Source organism: Bufo gargarizans, chromosome 4 (assembly GCF_014858855.1).
Source record: "Bufo gargarizans isolate SCDJY-AF-19 chromosome 4, ASM1485885v1, whole genome shotgun sequence".
Taxonomy (NCBI): domain Eukaryota; kingdom Metazoa; phylum Chordata; class Amphibia; order Anura; family Bufonidae; genus Bufo; species Bufo gargarizans.
The window spans coordinates 392,901,530-392,918,584 of record NC_058083.1 but is presented as its reverse complement, the minus strand read 5'-3'; the positions used below and the strand labels follow the sequence as shown (position 1 = coordinate 392,918,584).

Here is a 17,055-nt window from a genome sequence, read left to right as displayed (position 1 = left end):
CTTTTACGCTGCCTGGACAAATAGTATGTACAGGTGCGGACCAACAATTAGCAGTGATCCACATGCAGACCACACTGCATCGTCTTCAGCATTCCCAATGACACACATATTTCAGCATGTTTCACCTGTAAACACTACCTAGTCATTTACCGCATCACAAACCTGTGTCAAATCACAGTAAAACTGGAGGTGGTTTTGATGCGTTTTTAACCACACTTCAACCACTAAGTGCAAATACAACTTTAGCGCTCGTTCAGACGACCACATGAATGAGTCCGCATCCTTTCTGCAATTTTGCGGAACCATTTATTTCAATGGGGCCGCAAAAGATGCGGACAGCACATGCTGTAGTTCTGTTCCGCGGCCCCACAAAAATGACAGAGCATGTCCTATTCTTGTTCGCAATTGCGGACAATAATGTCCCCATGGTGGTCCCCATCTGTAATAATGAGCCACATAGTGGCTCCAGCAGTAATAATGTCTCCCATAGTAGCCGCTCCTCTTTTAATTGAAAAGGACCTGCCGAAGGACCTGTGCTCAGCATGAGCGAGTGGTGACGTCATCACGCTGAACGCAGGTCCTTTTCAATAAAGGGAGGAGCAATGCCTCTGCGGGTGCAAGTGGATGAGGTGAGTAATTTTTTTTAACCCCTTAAAGGCCATATTGTCCTAGTGTACCAGTTTTTAATGGACGTTAGATGGGTGCCCTCCTGTCTAAGCAGCAGTTAAAAACGATCCTATTGATTTCAATGGGGTTCATGTGGCTATAAAAACAGACAAAAAATAGGACATGTTCTATTTTTTGACGGCCATGTGAATAGTCTCATAGCCGGCAATGGTTCTGAGAACGGTCTTCATGCAGCAGTTTTTTACTGTCATGTGCCTGTAGCCTTAGTCATCCTGAGAATCAGGCCCGGCGCTATAATAAGGCAGACCAAGCGGCTGCCTTAGGTTGCAGGGGACTTTTTTAAAAATATATCTGTATATGTAGCGAGGTGCCCAGGGATCTCACTGCACTTACTAATATCGCTGGGCGCCGCTCCGTTTGCCCCGCTGTGGCCCCTGTTACTGTCTCCAGCGGTGTATGCCAATTACTACCAACTTCGCAACAGGGAGGAGACATCAGCTTCTCTCCTGGGCGTTCCTTCTCCCTGGCTTTAGCGCTGTCCAATCGCAGCGCAGAGCGTCAAAGCCAGGGAGAAGGAAAAAAAAAACTCACCTTCTCCCTGGCTGTAGCTGTGATGCACTGCATTGCGATAGGTCAGCGCTACAGCCAGGGAGAAGGAACGCCCAGGAGAGAAGCTGATGTCTCATCCCCATTTCTCCGATAGTCGTAATTATCTTACAGCGGCGGAGACGGTAACGGGGGTCACAGTGGGCTAACGGAGCGGCGCCCAGGAAGTGCAGGGAGATCCCTGGGTGGCGCACTACATATACAGATAGATATCTTACAATGTTTAGACCCATGAAAGGTCCTCTTTAAATAAATCACGATGGAGGGGAAGAAATGTGACATGGGGGGATGATGTGCCATGGAGGGGGAAGAAATGTGACACATAGTGGCTGATGTGACACGAAGAGGGTGATGTAAAAAAAAGGGAGTGATGTGACATAGAGGGGGAGAAATGAGACATTGATGCGGTGAAATCTGACATGGGGACGGGGGTGATGTAACGGGGGGATGTGACGGGGGGGGGGGGGGTGCCAAATTGTAGCTTCGCTTGTGTTAGCAAAAATCCTTGCACCGGCCCTGCTGAGAATACTACACTTTACCACATGTGATCTGCTCATGACAAAAGGGCCACATTTCTCTCTACTATTATTTTAAACATTGGCCATCGTGTAGATAAAGACAAGTAAATAGACCTCATTCAGAAGGACCTGCACATATACAGGATAACAACAATGATTTAATGTACCAACATGTCTGACAATTGGCAGATCAATTTCAATATGATTATGGGACACCAAGGGTGATATATATATAAATTTATTGGGTGTACCTCCTTTACAATATATATAGACAGACAAAGATGATAGATAGATATATGAGCGATAGATAGATAGATAATAAATGTCCTACCATGCATGGAACAGACTTTGTCACTTAAAGGACAATGAAAGAAGGAAGAGTATGGATTTTGATAAAACACTATACACTTAAAGATGTGAAATAATGTACCATCTATGTAAACCCCTTCCCCAGCGAACATACACCTGCGACTGATACAGTCTAGATGACCCTCCTACATTTAATAGTCACCAAGCACAAAATGTAGCTATTAGTTTGATTATTAAAACTATTTCAGAACTTTGTGTCTTAATAACCAATATAAGCAATATACTGGTAGCATGCTGCCAGCAATACTGGGCGACAGTTGCGGAACACAAAATATCACACTGGTCTCTGACAACGTTCAGCAGCCTCCGTTACAGTCACAGAAGAAAAAGAATGGAAAGGGTTGAAGGGACTGCACTGTGGTCATTAACTGGTTATTCAAGATGCAAGCACAAGTGATCGTTTTGCTTTCCATACCTTTGGCAGGTTGTCTACAGGGGTTGGAGCGGGCGTCAGTCCATTGCGTAACAAGGAATCTCCTTCCCTTTGAACATCTAAAACAAGTTGAGCCAAGTCGTTTTCCTGAAACCGGGTCCGTTTTCCCAAAGCACCTGCAGGAAATGAAGACACAATTCACATCAATTTACTGCCTGTCAGGCAACGGTCCCAGTTCCTCTTTCTGCCTTTTGCTTTACAGGAGAAAGAAAATGCCGCCATTGAGACAGTTAACTCTTCCAGTGCGGAAAGAGAGGAGTGTGCCAGGTGCCCGCATCCACGGACGCTGCAGGTGACAAGTGACCAGGTCTGTTACTTAGTCACTGTGCAGCATTGTAATCTTTCTATACCGCTCACACCTAATCATTCCACGGGGACTCTCCCACACAGCACAATGAGACATGCCAGATCGCGCAGTCCTTTGTTCTGAATGTGTCTGACATAAAGAATAATTACAAATGTTACCAGTCTGCTCCCTACGAAATACTGGATTTTAATTGAAAAATAATAATGGTCTTATGACGGCAGCTCTCCTGTGTATAGAACGCTTTATTTCTGTGCGGCGTCTGTAATAAAGGTGCTGATGGAAGCTAAAAATAAATGGCTATGACGGCGAGGAAGTGCCTTGCTCGTGTGATTCTATATTATCTGTTCTGGAATTTGTTATTGCTCAGACAAAAATCAATTTTTAATTGCAGCAAACACATGGTACGTGTAATACAAGAGGTACATAACAGGGCACATCTGCAGCTATTTCACTGAACAGAGGGGAGTCCTGCTATCATTATATAGATCCTTGGATCATGCACACCGATACTTACAACCTAAAGACATAAATACATGATACAAGCAATTGACAGGCACACAAGGTGTATAGGCAGCCAGAAGCAAAAGGTTTAATTAAATGGTGCAAATATACATATGCTGCCGCTGTTATGGCAGTGAGTATCAAACCACCGAGTCAACCTAACAGTTTTCACTTTGGGGTATTCCTCAGGGCATTATCCTGGGCAAGTCCCCTGGTTTCCACCCATTAAGCCCTGTACTTCTGGACTTCTCTGCAGGGCTGCTACCACCTGAAGCACTCTGTACGACTGACAACTGACCCACGGGGGTCAAGTGACTCCAGTGCAGGACACTGAGGGGTCAGGCAAAACTAGAGTCAGGGACAAGCCAAGGTCAGGATAGGCGGAATATGTGGATGTTATGGTGGGCAGCGAATGGTAAATATGGAGGACAGGCACAGGTCAGGTCAGGAAGCAGAGTGTCACAATCCAGGAAACAGGCATACAATGAATATAGCACACCTTTGCAGAATACTAGCAAGTTAGGAACCTATTGCTTAGGCACCTTTTCACAAGTGAAGGTGCCTTAGATACCCCAAGGTAGCCAGCCATAGGCTGGAGCAGATTAGAGTATGTGCATGCTGTCCGTTTAAGAGCTGGAGGGAGAGCACACCCTAGAGGCAGACAAAGAGAGGCCGTGCTGGTAAGCAAGCCACAGCCTGGTAGAGGGACAGAGCAACTCTGGCAGCCGGGTCTGCTTGGAAGAGGAGAGGAGGAGGTAGGATCTGCGGAGCTGGGATATAGAAAACCCTGAACTATTGAGTAGAACATCAGTGGCCGTGGACCGCCACTGTAATGAATGCATGCTGCCATGCTCTAAGAGAACTTAAGGCAATAAAAAAAATAACAGAAAAAAGAATAGGGCTCCACTAGCTCCTATGCATAAAATATCTACATTATTAAATGAAAAATGACTGTGTACTGACCAGAATAAAGCATTTAAAGGTTACGTCATTACATATGAGGCTTCTAAACCACCGCCATGCTATTGTAGAGGATCGTTATGGGTTTGTAAAACATTTATTCTCTGAAATGCCACTTTTAAGATAATAGACAAAAATTAAATTATAAAATGGCATTTATACCTCTGTAAATAGATAAGTGGGTGGTACAAGTATAAGTAGTGGTCATGAGTCCTGAGTTGCAAGTCAGCTCTAGTGACATCCAGTAGACCAACACAGTCTCTTGGTTTTGAGGAAACCAAGGTTGGTGCAGAACAATTTACGGCATTGGCTTGGCTTCAACCTCACTGCACTAATGCCAATGTCAACCCAGGCCATACCGCTAAATATCAGTGGAGATCTGAATGCTGGGACAACTTCAGATCTGGAGAACAGGAGACTCCTGTCTCTACTACGGAGGTGCGGCAGTAGAGCATGCATTCTGCCATTCCATTCATGGTACTAAATGGTACTGCCAAAAAGAATCAAGCACTCTACTCGACCATCTCAGCCAGTTGCATAAGTTTGAATGGAGCCTCAGTGCACATGTTTGCATGACACTAAATTCAAAGGGGAACATGGAACCACAGTTCTTGTGTCCAATGCTGGTACCAGCAGTAAACCCTTAATAAATTCAGATTTTTGGGGGATTTTTTTAAAATTTCCACCCAGCCTGTGATACCTGTGAAAAATGCATACTCATCTGTTCCACACCATTCCATTACAGCTCCCCCACTCTCTTTACTGGTCTTCTGGATGGAATGGGTCACGTGCACCGCTGCAGCCAATGACTGACCTCAGTGGTCACGTGTCCCCAAGTGGCATGTCACTACTGGGTCATGTGCTGCTTGAGGATACATCACAGCTGAAGCCAGACAGCTGCTGCGGCACACAAGACAATGTACATCCAGAGATTTACACATGAGAAGACCAGTCAAGACAGCCTGGAAACTATACTAGAGCAGTGGGGAATAGGTAATAAAGGCTGGGGTGTAAGTTTAAAAATAAAAAAAGGCTGGATAACCCCTTTGACAGTAAAAACCCTTATCAAGTGGATATGGAATTTCTTGTTGTACCTGGAATACTCCTTTAATGTCCTTGCTTTTGTAATCAGTTCCACAAGACTATTTGGATTTGATGTTTGGGTGCCCATTGCCCACATAATTGCTTCTACTCTAGAGCTGGAATTATCAAATAGTATCTGCAATATCCTAATATTAAAGAAAATCTCATCAAAGGAAGCCAGTGACATATGCCCTGACACATTTATTATTCTTTAATAAAATCTATAAATCTTACTCCATCCTCAGTAAAAAAAAAAAAAAAACATAATAAGCATAAAGTGCTCAGATGTCTGGCCTAATTATTGTCACCAGGTGCAAATACCTTCAGACAGGGAAATGTGCAGCAGCTGCATTATCAGACGCATGTGACCATCACAAGACTCACGCTTTCTAGAAAGATCTCGCTTTAGAATACAGGAAAGCATGTTCCACAACAGCATATATACTGGTAGTTAACCTCCTGTCGTGCCTAATGAAATGAAAGAACTATCTTTATGATCTGTTGTGTATCTTAAAGAGAATTTTTTTAACCAGCTTAGAGGCTTCATAACGGGAAAGACTTTTTAGAATTAGAGCAGTTCAAGACGTCCCTTATGAAAATGTGCCTCGGGCCCTAGTTGGCATAACCTGATGACTGTAGAATGTTGCAATAATGACAGAAAGATAAATTCATATACAAATATGTACAGCAGTACCATGGAATGTTCAGCATTGTGGAATATTGTATTTACGTTAGTAGCGTGATGAACGGGAAAAAAGGTAAAATATATTCAGGAAAAATTTCATTATGACAATAACAACCATAAATTGGAGGGATAAAGTACCAAACGAATGAACCGTCAGTTATTTAAGTTGGAATCAGTTAAAACAGGCAAGCGTCAGGACCTGAGCTACTCTGAAATGGGCCAAATTGTTATGGGAGGGGCCACTGGGTCAGAACATCTTCAAAGCAGTGGTTTGTATCTACCAAAAGTGGCCCAAGGAAAGACAGTTGTTGAACTTGCGACAGGGTCATTAGCATACAAGACTCAATGGTCAAGTGGGAGTGAAAGCTAGCCCATCTATTCCAAATACACAAAAGAGCTAATACAGAACAAAAAGTCAAAGCAGGCTATAACAGAAATGTGCTAGAACATCCAGTGCATTAGAGCTTGTTAAAGTTTGTAGTTGTGTAACTACAGAGCTGGTAAAATGCCTACACTGAACCATGTCCACTAATAGGGCTGCAACGATTACTCAATTTAATTGACACAAAAAAATCCTCGATGCAGTTTTCCTGCATCGAGGATTCATTTTGATTATGTGACCACAGAGCGTGAGTGAAGTGAAGCCTTTCACTCACCGCTCCGTGGTCTCCCATCAGCACCACGCTGCACTGTCCTGGACCTGGCGTCCACACATCGTCAGCGTGTGCTGCCTGACGCTTTGTGATGTCAGGTCTCAGTGCATGTTGGGAGGACATGGCATGGAGAGGCTGATGGCACTGGGGGACATGATGGCATTTAGGGGGATGGCACTGAGGGACATGATGGTACTGGGGAGTGGGGGACATGATGGCATGGATAGGCTGATGGCACCGGGGGAGTGGGGGACATGACAGCATGCAGGGGCTGATGGCAGTGGGGGAATTTATGGCATGGAGAGGCTGATGGCAGTGGGGGACATGATGACATGGAGAGGCTAATGGCACTGGGGGACATGATGGCATGGAGGGGCTGATGGCACTGGGGGACATGATGGCATGGAGGGGCTGATGGCACTGGGGGAGTGGGGGACATGATGGCACGAGAGGCTGATGGCACTGGGGAGTGGGGGACATGATGGCACGGAGGGGTTGATGGCAATGGGGGAGTGGGGGACATGATGGCACGGAGGGGCTGATGGCACAGAGGACTGAAGACCTGAAGGGCTGATGGCGCTGAGGACTGATGGCACGGGGGGCTAATGAGTTTTTATAAAGAAAAATGTTCTTTCAATTAGTTTTTTCTCATTAGAGTACTCAATTATTCGATAGAATACTTAATTACTAAAATAATCAATAGCTGCAGCCCTATCCACTAATGAAGGCACCTAGTATGTGCAATAAACATCAGAAATTGAACATAGAGAATGGAAGAAGGTGGTCTGACTAATTATCTATTTCTCTACACCATGTGATGCTTACCTAGGGAAGAGATAGCACAAGGTTGCACTAGGTTGGGAAGAAGACAAGACGGTGGTGGAGGCAGTGTGATGCCCTGGGCAATGCTCTGGTTGAAGAAATTAGGTCCTGGTATACATGTGGCTCATACCCTGACACATATAACCTACTTAAACATTACTGAAGAGCAAGCATACCCCTTCATGGCAGCATTATTCCCAAATAACAGTGTCCTCTTTCAGCAGGATAATGCACCCTCTGACACTGTAAAACTTGTTCAGGAATGGTTTGAGGGACATGACAGAGTTTAAAGGGGTTGTCCAGAATTAGAAAAATATGGCTGCTTTCCAAACAGCCTCACACCTGTCCATGGATTGTGCCTGGTATGGCAGCTCAGCTGAGCTGTAATGTCACACTCAACCTGTGGACAGTTCTAGTTCCGTCTTTGGAAGGAAACAGACATCTTTTTTTCTAGTCCTGGACAACCCCTTTATTACGCATTAACTTAGCCTTTAATTTATTTCTCAGTCAGTTTAAGCATCAGTGGGCTGTGCTTGAAAAACAAGTTTGATCCATGGAGTTCCCACAAACCACTTTATAGAACTTTTAGGATCTTCTGTTTTGGTGGTACAAGTGGAAACTACTAAATAATAGGCATATGGTTTTAATGCTATGGTTGATTGGTATATCTTTCTCATAATAGATGTCCACAAAATATATAATGGCTTAAAGTGTATTCCTAAGCATGCACAGTCACACCTCCATTCAGTGATATGAGACTTACAAAAATAGCCAAGCACTGATCCCATAGCCATCACGCATGTGAGACCTGCTCTATGGTCATAGCAGTGCCCTGTTCTTCAAGTTACTAAGTAATATATTTTATCTATCTCTAAAAAACATTTCTAATTAACAAAAAGAGAAACATTTTAAAGCCATTCCTCACAGACCGGAAAGTTCTGACCTGAGAAATACCAACTTCAGAGCCAGCACTGTACTCACTCATCCCTTGGCTGCAAAGACCTCTTTGTGTGCTGAAATGATAATTTTTTCCACTTTTACTCACAACATACATAAATAACAATGTCTTTATTATGATGTCAAGGAACCACATATTAAAAACTTAAGATCCACATATACTAGAATAAACTACAACAACCAGACAGTGTTTGTAGACTATATCCGATCAAGTAGATTAGAGGACACAATTTGCCACAATGCTTTGCCAATTGTTGGATGCTGTGACAGTTGTGTCTAATTAATGGCATTAAAAAGGTGGTCTGTGACGCTGATTTGGACAAATTTCTTCTACCCTTATCGAGTTAAAAACCAGTTCAAAGGTCAGATGCTAAACTAAGCCTGCATTAGAACCTGGAAACCCCAGCCAGTGTTGGTGTCCACTAAACCACAGACCACAGTTTTCTTTCAAAGTTATCTGTTACGTGACAGTTTGATCTGTACTCGACTCTTTGATCTGTCACACATGGGCATCTGTACTGCAACTTTTTAGACTGCCAGCCTATGAGAACGACAGGTCTCCAAATCATGGAGACAGGTTACGGGAGCACTAAGAGGCAACTTAGCCACTGAAACGGTGGCATGATTCCATGACCTACAGCAGGGATCCGCAACCTTTGGCACTCCCAGCATGCACACTTGCTCGGCTGTTCCTGAAACTCCCATAGAATTGAATGGCGGATTCTGGGAGTCGTAGTTTCAGAACAGCTGGAGTGCCGGAGGTTACTGATCCATCACCCACAGTGATATTGAAGAAATATAGTGTGGTGTCGGCCTTAAAATGGCCGCCCAGCTTTCAGTTCTTTTTTAAAATCCCACCAAGCAGAATATGTCAAATTAAACATATTTACCTACTACGATTGGAGGGTTATTTAAAGACGACCTTTTACCACTCCTGACATGTCTGTTTTAATAGTTTTATGCGTTCCCCGTGTAATACCAATTCTGGAGCCTCTATTCTTATGGCTCTATGTTGTGCTATTCCTTTATTATTTGTACTAGAAGTTATGAATACATTGTTATTAGCCTTCAGTAAAGGTACAGAGGGGTGGTAACAAGTTGGTGGCGTGTGCGTGCACAGACTCACTCTATCCAATCAGTGCTGTCATTTTCAGACTGTGCAGGTACACACCTCCAACTTGTTACCTCCCCTCTGTACCTTTACTGAAGGCTAATAGCAATTCATTCATAACTTCTAGTAGAAATAATACAGGAACGGCACAACAAAGAGCCATAATAATAGATGTTCCAGAATTGTTGTTATTACATGGGGAATGCATGAAACTATTAAAACAGACATGTCAGGAGTGGTGAAAGGTCCTCTTTAAAAATCACTTGAAAGCTGAACAACCACCTGAAACAGAGTAAACAGAAGCCTGGGTCATTTATTATACTGAAATACGTCTATATGAGGCATATTTCAGGTGAAGATTTCGGCGCAACAGTCAGTCAACTTCTCCCTACTTACTCCAGGTCTAAAAAAGTGGGCATGGCGTGGGCAGGGAAAGGGACAGGCCAGCAGGCCTACAAAATTCAGGGCAATGTAAAATCCTGCTAAATTATACTCTGATTAGCCCAGGCGAGGCAAGTTTGATAGAGTAGGTCCCTTCTGTTAGAAGCCACCTTGTCGCTGGTAGATGGGCCGGACACAATTTTGACTGTCTGATTTTGACCGTATGGCATAGCAGTGATGCAATTTACATTTATTCATGTTCCTATGTTTGCATGCGTCTTAGCGCATGGCAGTGTGCTGCTACTTGTAGTCCTTGTTTGCCATTACACTGCAGCTATGGTAGCGTGCACCTGAACCCCTTTATTTATTTATTTAACATTTTTGGAGGTGCTGGTCTAACTTTGTTTTTTGCACAGAGAAGAACAGTCTGATGCACAGAATACCAAATAATAGGAGATGACATAGAATGCAACACAGATTCTTTCTTAGAAGAGGATTAGATGACAAGATTAACATGTTTGAGGGCAAAACATGCCAATGGCAACCATTCCTCCATGGAGGCTTTTAGGATTAGCACTTACTCAAACACTAAGCCTGACCGATTGTTTCTCCTGACCCAAGCCTGTCAATTTTTCTGTTTGAGGCAGACCTGTCCGCTATCCATTATATACAATCAATTATAGTGATTTTAAACATCAACTGCCTTGAAGACTTCAGTGGTGAATCACAAGCAAGACTTTGATTTTAGTTTGATTTTACTCTACTAAGCAAGGTGTGGAGAATAAGGAGGATGACTTTGTAGCTAAAACATAGTTTTCTGTTAGCTGGAGATTTATTTATTTTTTTACTTCAAGGGTCAAAGTTTTATAAAATAAACTTGTCAATAGAAATTTATGCCAGTTGGGAAATATGACAGTCGTTAAACAATGTATCACTTAGCTATGAATGTATGACTGGAAGGGATAAGTAGATGATCATTAAATGGATAAAGAAGCATTTATCTGTATTACTGTGCATAACAACTCAAACTACAAAACAAAAGCAAAACAGACGTTTTCCACCACAATAAAAAAAGGGGGAAAAAGTTTCTTCCTTGCTCAAAGTTAATTTTTCATGAGACAGTTGCACCATAAATATATACATAAAAATAAGCTGATGGGACAGCTTGGTTTTAAAAAATGGTTGTCTTGTTGAGATAACCCCTTTAAAGTAATCAGGGGCGTAGCTAAAGGCTCATCAGTTCTGGTGCAATAGTTCACTTGGGCCCCCTTCCCTCAGTGCTTTGTGGCAAGCGGCAGGGGAGCACATAGCCTTCCTTCTGTCTGAGGGAAAAATTGAAATGGCTCCCCTTGATCTACCCAACTACCAGCATGCTCCATTCATTTCTGTGGTGTTCTGAGAACAGACAAGCAAATGTGCATTTTAGGAGTTGTAGTTTTACCACAGCTGGAGTGCCGAAGGTTATCCATCACAGACCTAACCCCTACCCTCTAGCCAGAGGTGCAAAATCTATGACAGAACCTTCCCAGCATGCACTTTCTATAATACTGGTGCCTTCTTATGTGGCACAAGGGTCTTTGGGCACCTCAGGCTCCTAGGCTCGGTAGAAACTGCTATCTCGGCACCCTCCATAACTACGCCCTTGAAGGTAATAGTCACTAGATGTACCCACATAGCATGACCATTTGTGAAGTTCATGGATGTTACGCAAAGCTTTCAATCAGACACATTGGTCAGTAGGGGGCAAACAATATAAGGAAGTCCCTGCTTGCCACATTGCACTTAACCATCCAACATTGCAGTGATTTACCTTGGAGATGCCGAATGACAGATCTACATGAAAAGCAGGTATTCTCTCACATTGCTCCACCAAGATAATTGACCAGAGTCAACAGGACAATAAGATCTCTGGATCCATGTGAGGTATTGGTTCTAGTTTTGTTAGAAGGACATTGTCATGTACTATATTATGTCTGACTTTCATTTTTTAAATGGGCATAACTTCATTTAAATGGGCTGTCAAGTATTTCTATATTGATAGACTATCCTCAGGATAGGTCATAAATATCTAATTGGCAGGGTCCAACGCCCTGCACCCCTACTGAACAGCTGTTCCACAGTAGATCTGGTGCCATAACAACATAAGTCCATCCGCTGTGTAGTGGTTCCATCTGCTACAAAATGGACAAAGCTGTGTAGTTCCACAACGATGATGAAGTTGATATGTGGTGGTGCGAGGTGTCAGCCAATTAAATATTGATGAGATCAGATATCCTAAGCAGGGGCCACCAATATAAAATACTGAACAACCCTGCTAAATGTTTTTTATGGTCAAATATAGGAATCCACACAACTAATTGCCTGAATGAATGGCTACTGCAATGAGGAAAGTGGGGTATGCAGTATCAATTAGAGCTGCTTATCTCTTTTGGGAATCAAGATTGAATACTTAGGGCCTTTTACACAGGGCAATATTTGTCTAAATCATTCAAAAGGGCTTGCTTTTTTAAGTTGGATGGATTGTAGTTTTAATTGGTATCATTCTTGATTGCGTTTTATTCTATTTTTCACTGATGAGATGACTAGAAAACACAATTTTGGTAATTTTTTATTTTTTTTACTGTGTTTTCTGTGACCCATTAATGTCAAAGGGATTCTGTCACCAAGTTTTGGGCTATAGAGCTGCGGACATGCTAGCAGCGATCTAGCGGCAATATATCTGTCCTATAAAAAAAGATTTTATAGATATGTAAATTAGTCTTGTAAGTGTCCAAGGGGCTGTACTAACCTTCCTGGAGCCCAGCCGTGCCCAGCCACGCCCGCCTGTGAAGGAGCCCAGCACCGCCTATGTCCTCCAAATCTCCTCCTTTCATCAACTATAGATTGCCGAAATAGCGCATGCGCGGTTCTTTCCCCGAGGCTGATGCCACGCATGTGCGAGCTCGCGCATCGCGAGATTACGGCAATCTATAGTAGATGAAAGGAGGAGATTCGGAGGACATAGGCGGTGCTGGGCTCCTTCACAGGCGGGCGTGGCTGGGCACGGCTGGGCACAAGTAAGGTTCGTACAGCCCCTTGGACACATACAAGACTCATTTACATATCTATAAAATCCTTTTTTAAAGAAATAAAAACCACACAGCCCTATAGGACAGATATATTGCCGCTAGCATGTCCGCAGCTCTATAGCCCAAAACTTGGTGACAGAATCCCTTTAATTTCATAGGACGAGTTGTTACAAATGCAGTGTATCGAGAGTAGCCACCTTTTCCAATAAAATATACCACCCTAGATGACGGGTAAAAAAAGGAGTTGTGGCTTAACACGGGGTGTTAATTGACACCAGTGGCTTGTTCATACTGAGTTTTGCAGCATTCTTGTTTGTTTTCAAAAAGAAAAAAAAAAAATCTGTCATTTTAAAAATAATAATGGAGCAAAAAAAAAAAAAGAACTCTTACAGAGAATCAAATCAGGAAAAATACTCTACACGTATTTCAGTCCTGCCTCCATGTTCAGGAGCTCAGCAAATCTGGTTTGTTGTGTAAAAGTAAATGAAAACGATAGCTTCTTGGGGACAGTAGGGGGACTGTCAGAAATCTTTGTCATACATATATAAAAGGAAATATCTTAGATTTCTCTGTAGTGATAATCATTATGACTATTACTGTAAGATAAAGATCTGGTATAGCCAGGATACAGACAGTGTAAAATGGACAGTTTATTATGTGTGTGGGGTTTTAAGTGTTTGACACTACGATCTAGATGATGGTAAATGTCTGGGTCATGGCATCAAAATTTGGCGCAGAGGGTGACTAGATGAGCAAGTGCTCATCTTCTCACTTCTTATACCATGATGAAGGACGACAAACGCGTAGCATGTGAATTCGCACATAATGGATCTTTTTAAGAAGTGACGAATAAAGAATCATTTTATTGAGATGCAGTGCTCGATTTTTCTTATCAATATTGGACTGTCTCCGGAGCAGCTTCTCTGTGCACAGTCACATTTTCCCGGGCTTTAGACCTTGCAAAGTAGTACAATGGTGAGCTGTGTGACCTTCCTTCATCTTTGTTCATAGTCCACGTTATCCTCCCCTTGGGGTCATGTACAGTAACACAGAGAGAGAGGATATTTCTTCTCTCTAACTACTAACTGTAGCCTGTCAGCAGTTTCCCACCGGTCCCATTTCCTCCTCTACGTTGACCAAGATCACAGCCAGATGAAGGGGGAATAGTTGCTTTAACTCTAAATATGAAATGTGAGCTTGGTTTTGTTTGAAATCAGTCAAGCTAAGCTTTAAAACAAGACCAGAATCTAGCCACTATAAAACTGGTGATATAGCATGACAAGGCATTTTGGAATCCAACAGATGCTTTCATCAGGCAAGACAAAGGGATCTTTTCAATCCTGAAATGCATTGCCATTACATCAATAAAGTTATCAATTACTATATTTGGTCATTCCATCCCAACAATGCCGCAATTAGTCCCATTCTTGTTTCTGGATTAACCTCTTGTCTGCTGTTTTGGCATTATCCATTTCTCCTGGTTCAGACCCTGTTTCGCTACAACTATTTGCAAACCACGTATTCTAGTAGGTCTGCTTCGAGCTAGCTTGCATCAATTTTCTTATAAATACTTTGCAGACATAACCTGGGTCCTTAGCATCCAAGCCCATTTGGCCTTGTGGTGGGCTCTGGTGAAGAACGTAGGGGTAACCCTGGCTTCTTACCCACCAAAGTATTTAAAAAAAGACTGTTGGAATTCTTGAATTTGGCTGTGGTTTCTGACAGTGAAGTGCATCATGGGAATGCCTGTAAACAGCAACAGGAACTACATACAGGATGTAACCAAAGTGATTTGTTTACATGGAGGAAATGGTTCAGTAGAGCCCAAATTGAAAAAAAAAATCATGGGGAAGATGTATATGAGCATATCTGTTAAAAACCACAGTAATCCCCATTAAAGGTATTGTAAGTATCCTAACTACTGAATGAATATACAAGTAAGCAACCAAGGTGGATATGTAGCTATTGCCCACAAAAGAGTAAAGTAAATGCTAAGAAATTTTGATTACTAAATGATGGCCTTGACTACACAGATGGGAGACAAAAGCCCGATGGCGACCCCTAGTGTTCTTGTTTTATCAGTAATTAACAATAACAGATGGCAGCTACAATATACATGTAAAGTTCAAGCAATATACAAATACTAAAGCTCTAAATACAACATGGAATACATCAATGTGCTAGAAGGGGATAACCGGACATATGTGGATACATGGTACTGTATATACCACAAAAAGAAATCTGACTCTTAACTCTCTTTTCTCGGTGAAACATCACATATAGCACAACTTGAATAACTATAGCATAAATTTCAAGCAACAGTAACACATGACTAAACATTATTCTTTATGGTCAGAAATCTCTTAAGGACTAATTGGGACTGAGGTAATGTTTTCATATCTAAACACATAGAAAGGGGTGAAATAAAAATATAAATTAAAATTCTTTAGATGACAACAATGTAATAAAAAAATGCATAAAACAAAAATGTACCTTTATCATTAAAGGGGATGTTCAAGATATTTTTATAAACTGCTAGGGACCTCATAAAAAAAAAGCACTTGCAGGAAAGGAGAATACTGTTTTGAACACTGTTCGGGAGCTGTGTTGCTCCAAAAGGGAGGCATTTCTGAAGGCTATTGCTTAGTCTGTCATTGAGCTACAGCCACAATTTTGGTCTTGTTTTAATGTTGATAATCTAAACATTTAAACAAGTTACTACAAATTACAGCTGTTAAAAATGGGTCACAGTGAAAGCTATATATACCTAGCTATAATTTTTAATAGCTGTATCTCACCTAGAATTTGTGATCTTGGTCTTTTAAAACTTAGATCAGGAGCACATCTGTAGGTGCTACTAAGCTCGAGATATAATGGGTTAAATTAGCCCCCTTTTCATTTGGCTGTGATCACAGCCAGCCTGGAGGAGGGTGGGTGCAGTGAGGGAGTGCTGACAGGCTACAGGAGGAGATGAAATTAAAAAAAGATCCTGTCTACCTGTTTTACCTGTAGATATCCCAGGAACAAATGACATGGACTTCTATGCATGTTACAAATCCCCCTTAACCCATCAATCAAAATCTACAATAAAAATTTTGGGGGGTGTTTTTCCAATTTTGATGTGACTGTTAGGGGATTTTCCAGAATTACTATGGTTTTTTAATAGATATGCTCATCTAGTTGCTTACAACATGTACATGGACTCAGCTGAACTGTTTTCACTCTGGTTTGTTTGCATCCTTTATGTAAAACCTCCTGTTGTGGTATCCAACCAAACCCACAGCTCCAGCACCAATCCTAACCACGCCCAGCTAGTTTATAGCTCCTCCCACCCAGTTAGTTACATAGACACTCCCCTATCACTGCCCCTGTTGCTGCTTTGACATGCTCATGGACATATTATCACTGGAAATATTAAAGAGATGCACGGACATGATCATGTGACCACAGCCCAGAACAGAGGATGGGAGCAACAAATATAAAAGAAATATATTACAAAATTACAGCTACCTTCATAAATGATTATTTTAAAGGATGTTGATGCAAACTGGAAAACCCCTTTAAACTCACCGTCCCAGCCCACTCCAATCCAGTGTGGCTTCTCCTTTTCCTTGTTTTGGCTGCAGAGGTGCGAGCCTAGAGCACAAGTGTATGACACAAGACCGATGAGGCCAGTGAGCAGATGCAGTATTGTGCAGGACATCACCACTGCAGCCAAAATAACGCCACTGGCTCTAGTGCAGGGAAGAGGAGACCCAAAAAATGCCAAGTTACTCTGTATTTAGGCATTTCATTTATATAATTCCCATATACTACATGTACATTTTCATATACGGTAGCCATTTGACTATAACGCGTTCTGCCATGGGTATGGGTTAGTGGTAATATGAGGGCTCATATAAAAATGGTATCTCTTGTGCTGTTTTTTTTTTTTTAGGATAAAGGGGTTGTGCCAAGTTTTGAAGTGATCAGTT

At 42.2% G+C, this 17,055-nt stretch overlaps 1 protein-coding gene across 2 annotated transcripts in view; it reads right to left on the bottom strand.

Moving 5' to 3' along the window:
• The window catches only part of TTC27 (tetratricopeptide repeat domain 27), a 370,180-nt gene that overhangs the window by 255,958 nt on the left and 97,167 nt on the right, over positions 1-17,055 (bottom strand). For both annotated transcript variants that reach the window (XM_044290184.1, XM_044290186.1), the window contains one exon: positions 2,536-2,669. In XM_044290184.1, the coding sequence (XP_044146119.1) occupies positions 2,536-2,669 (134 nt within the window). The remainder of the gene's footprint in view (positions 1-2,535; positions 2,670-17,055) is intronic.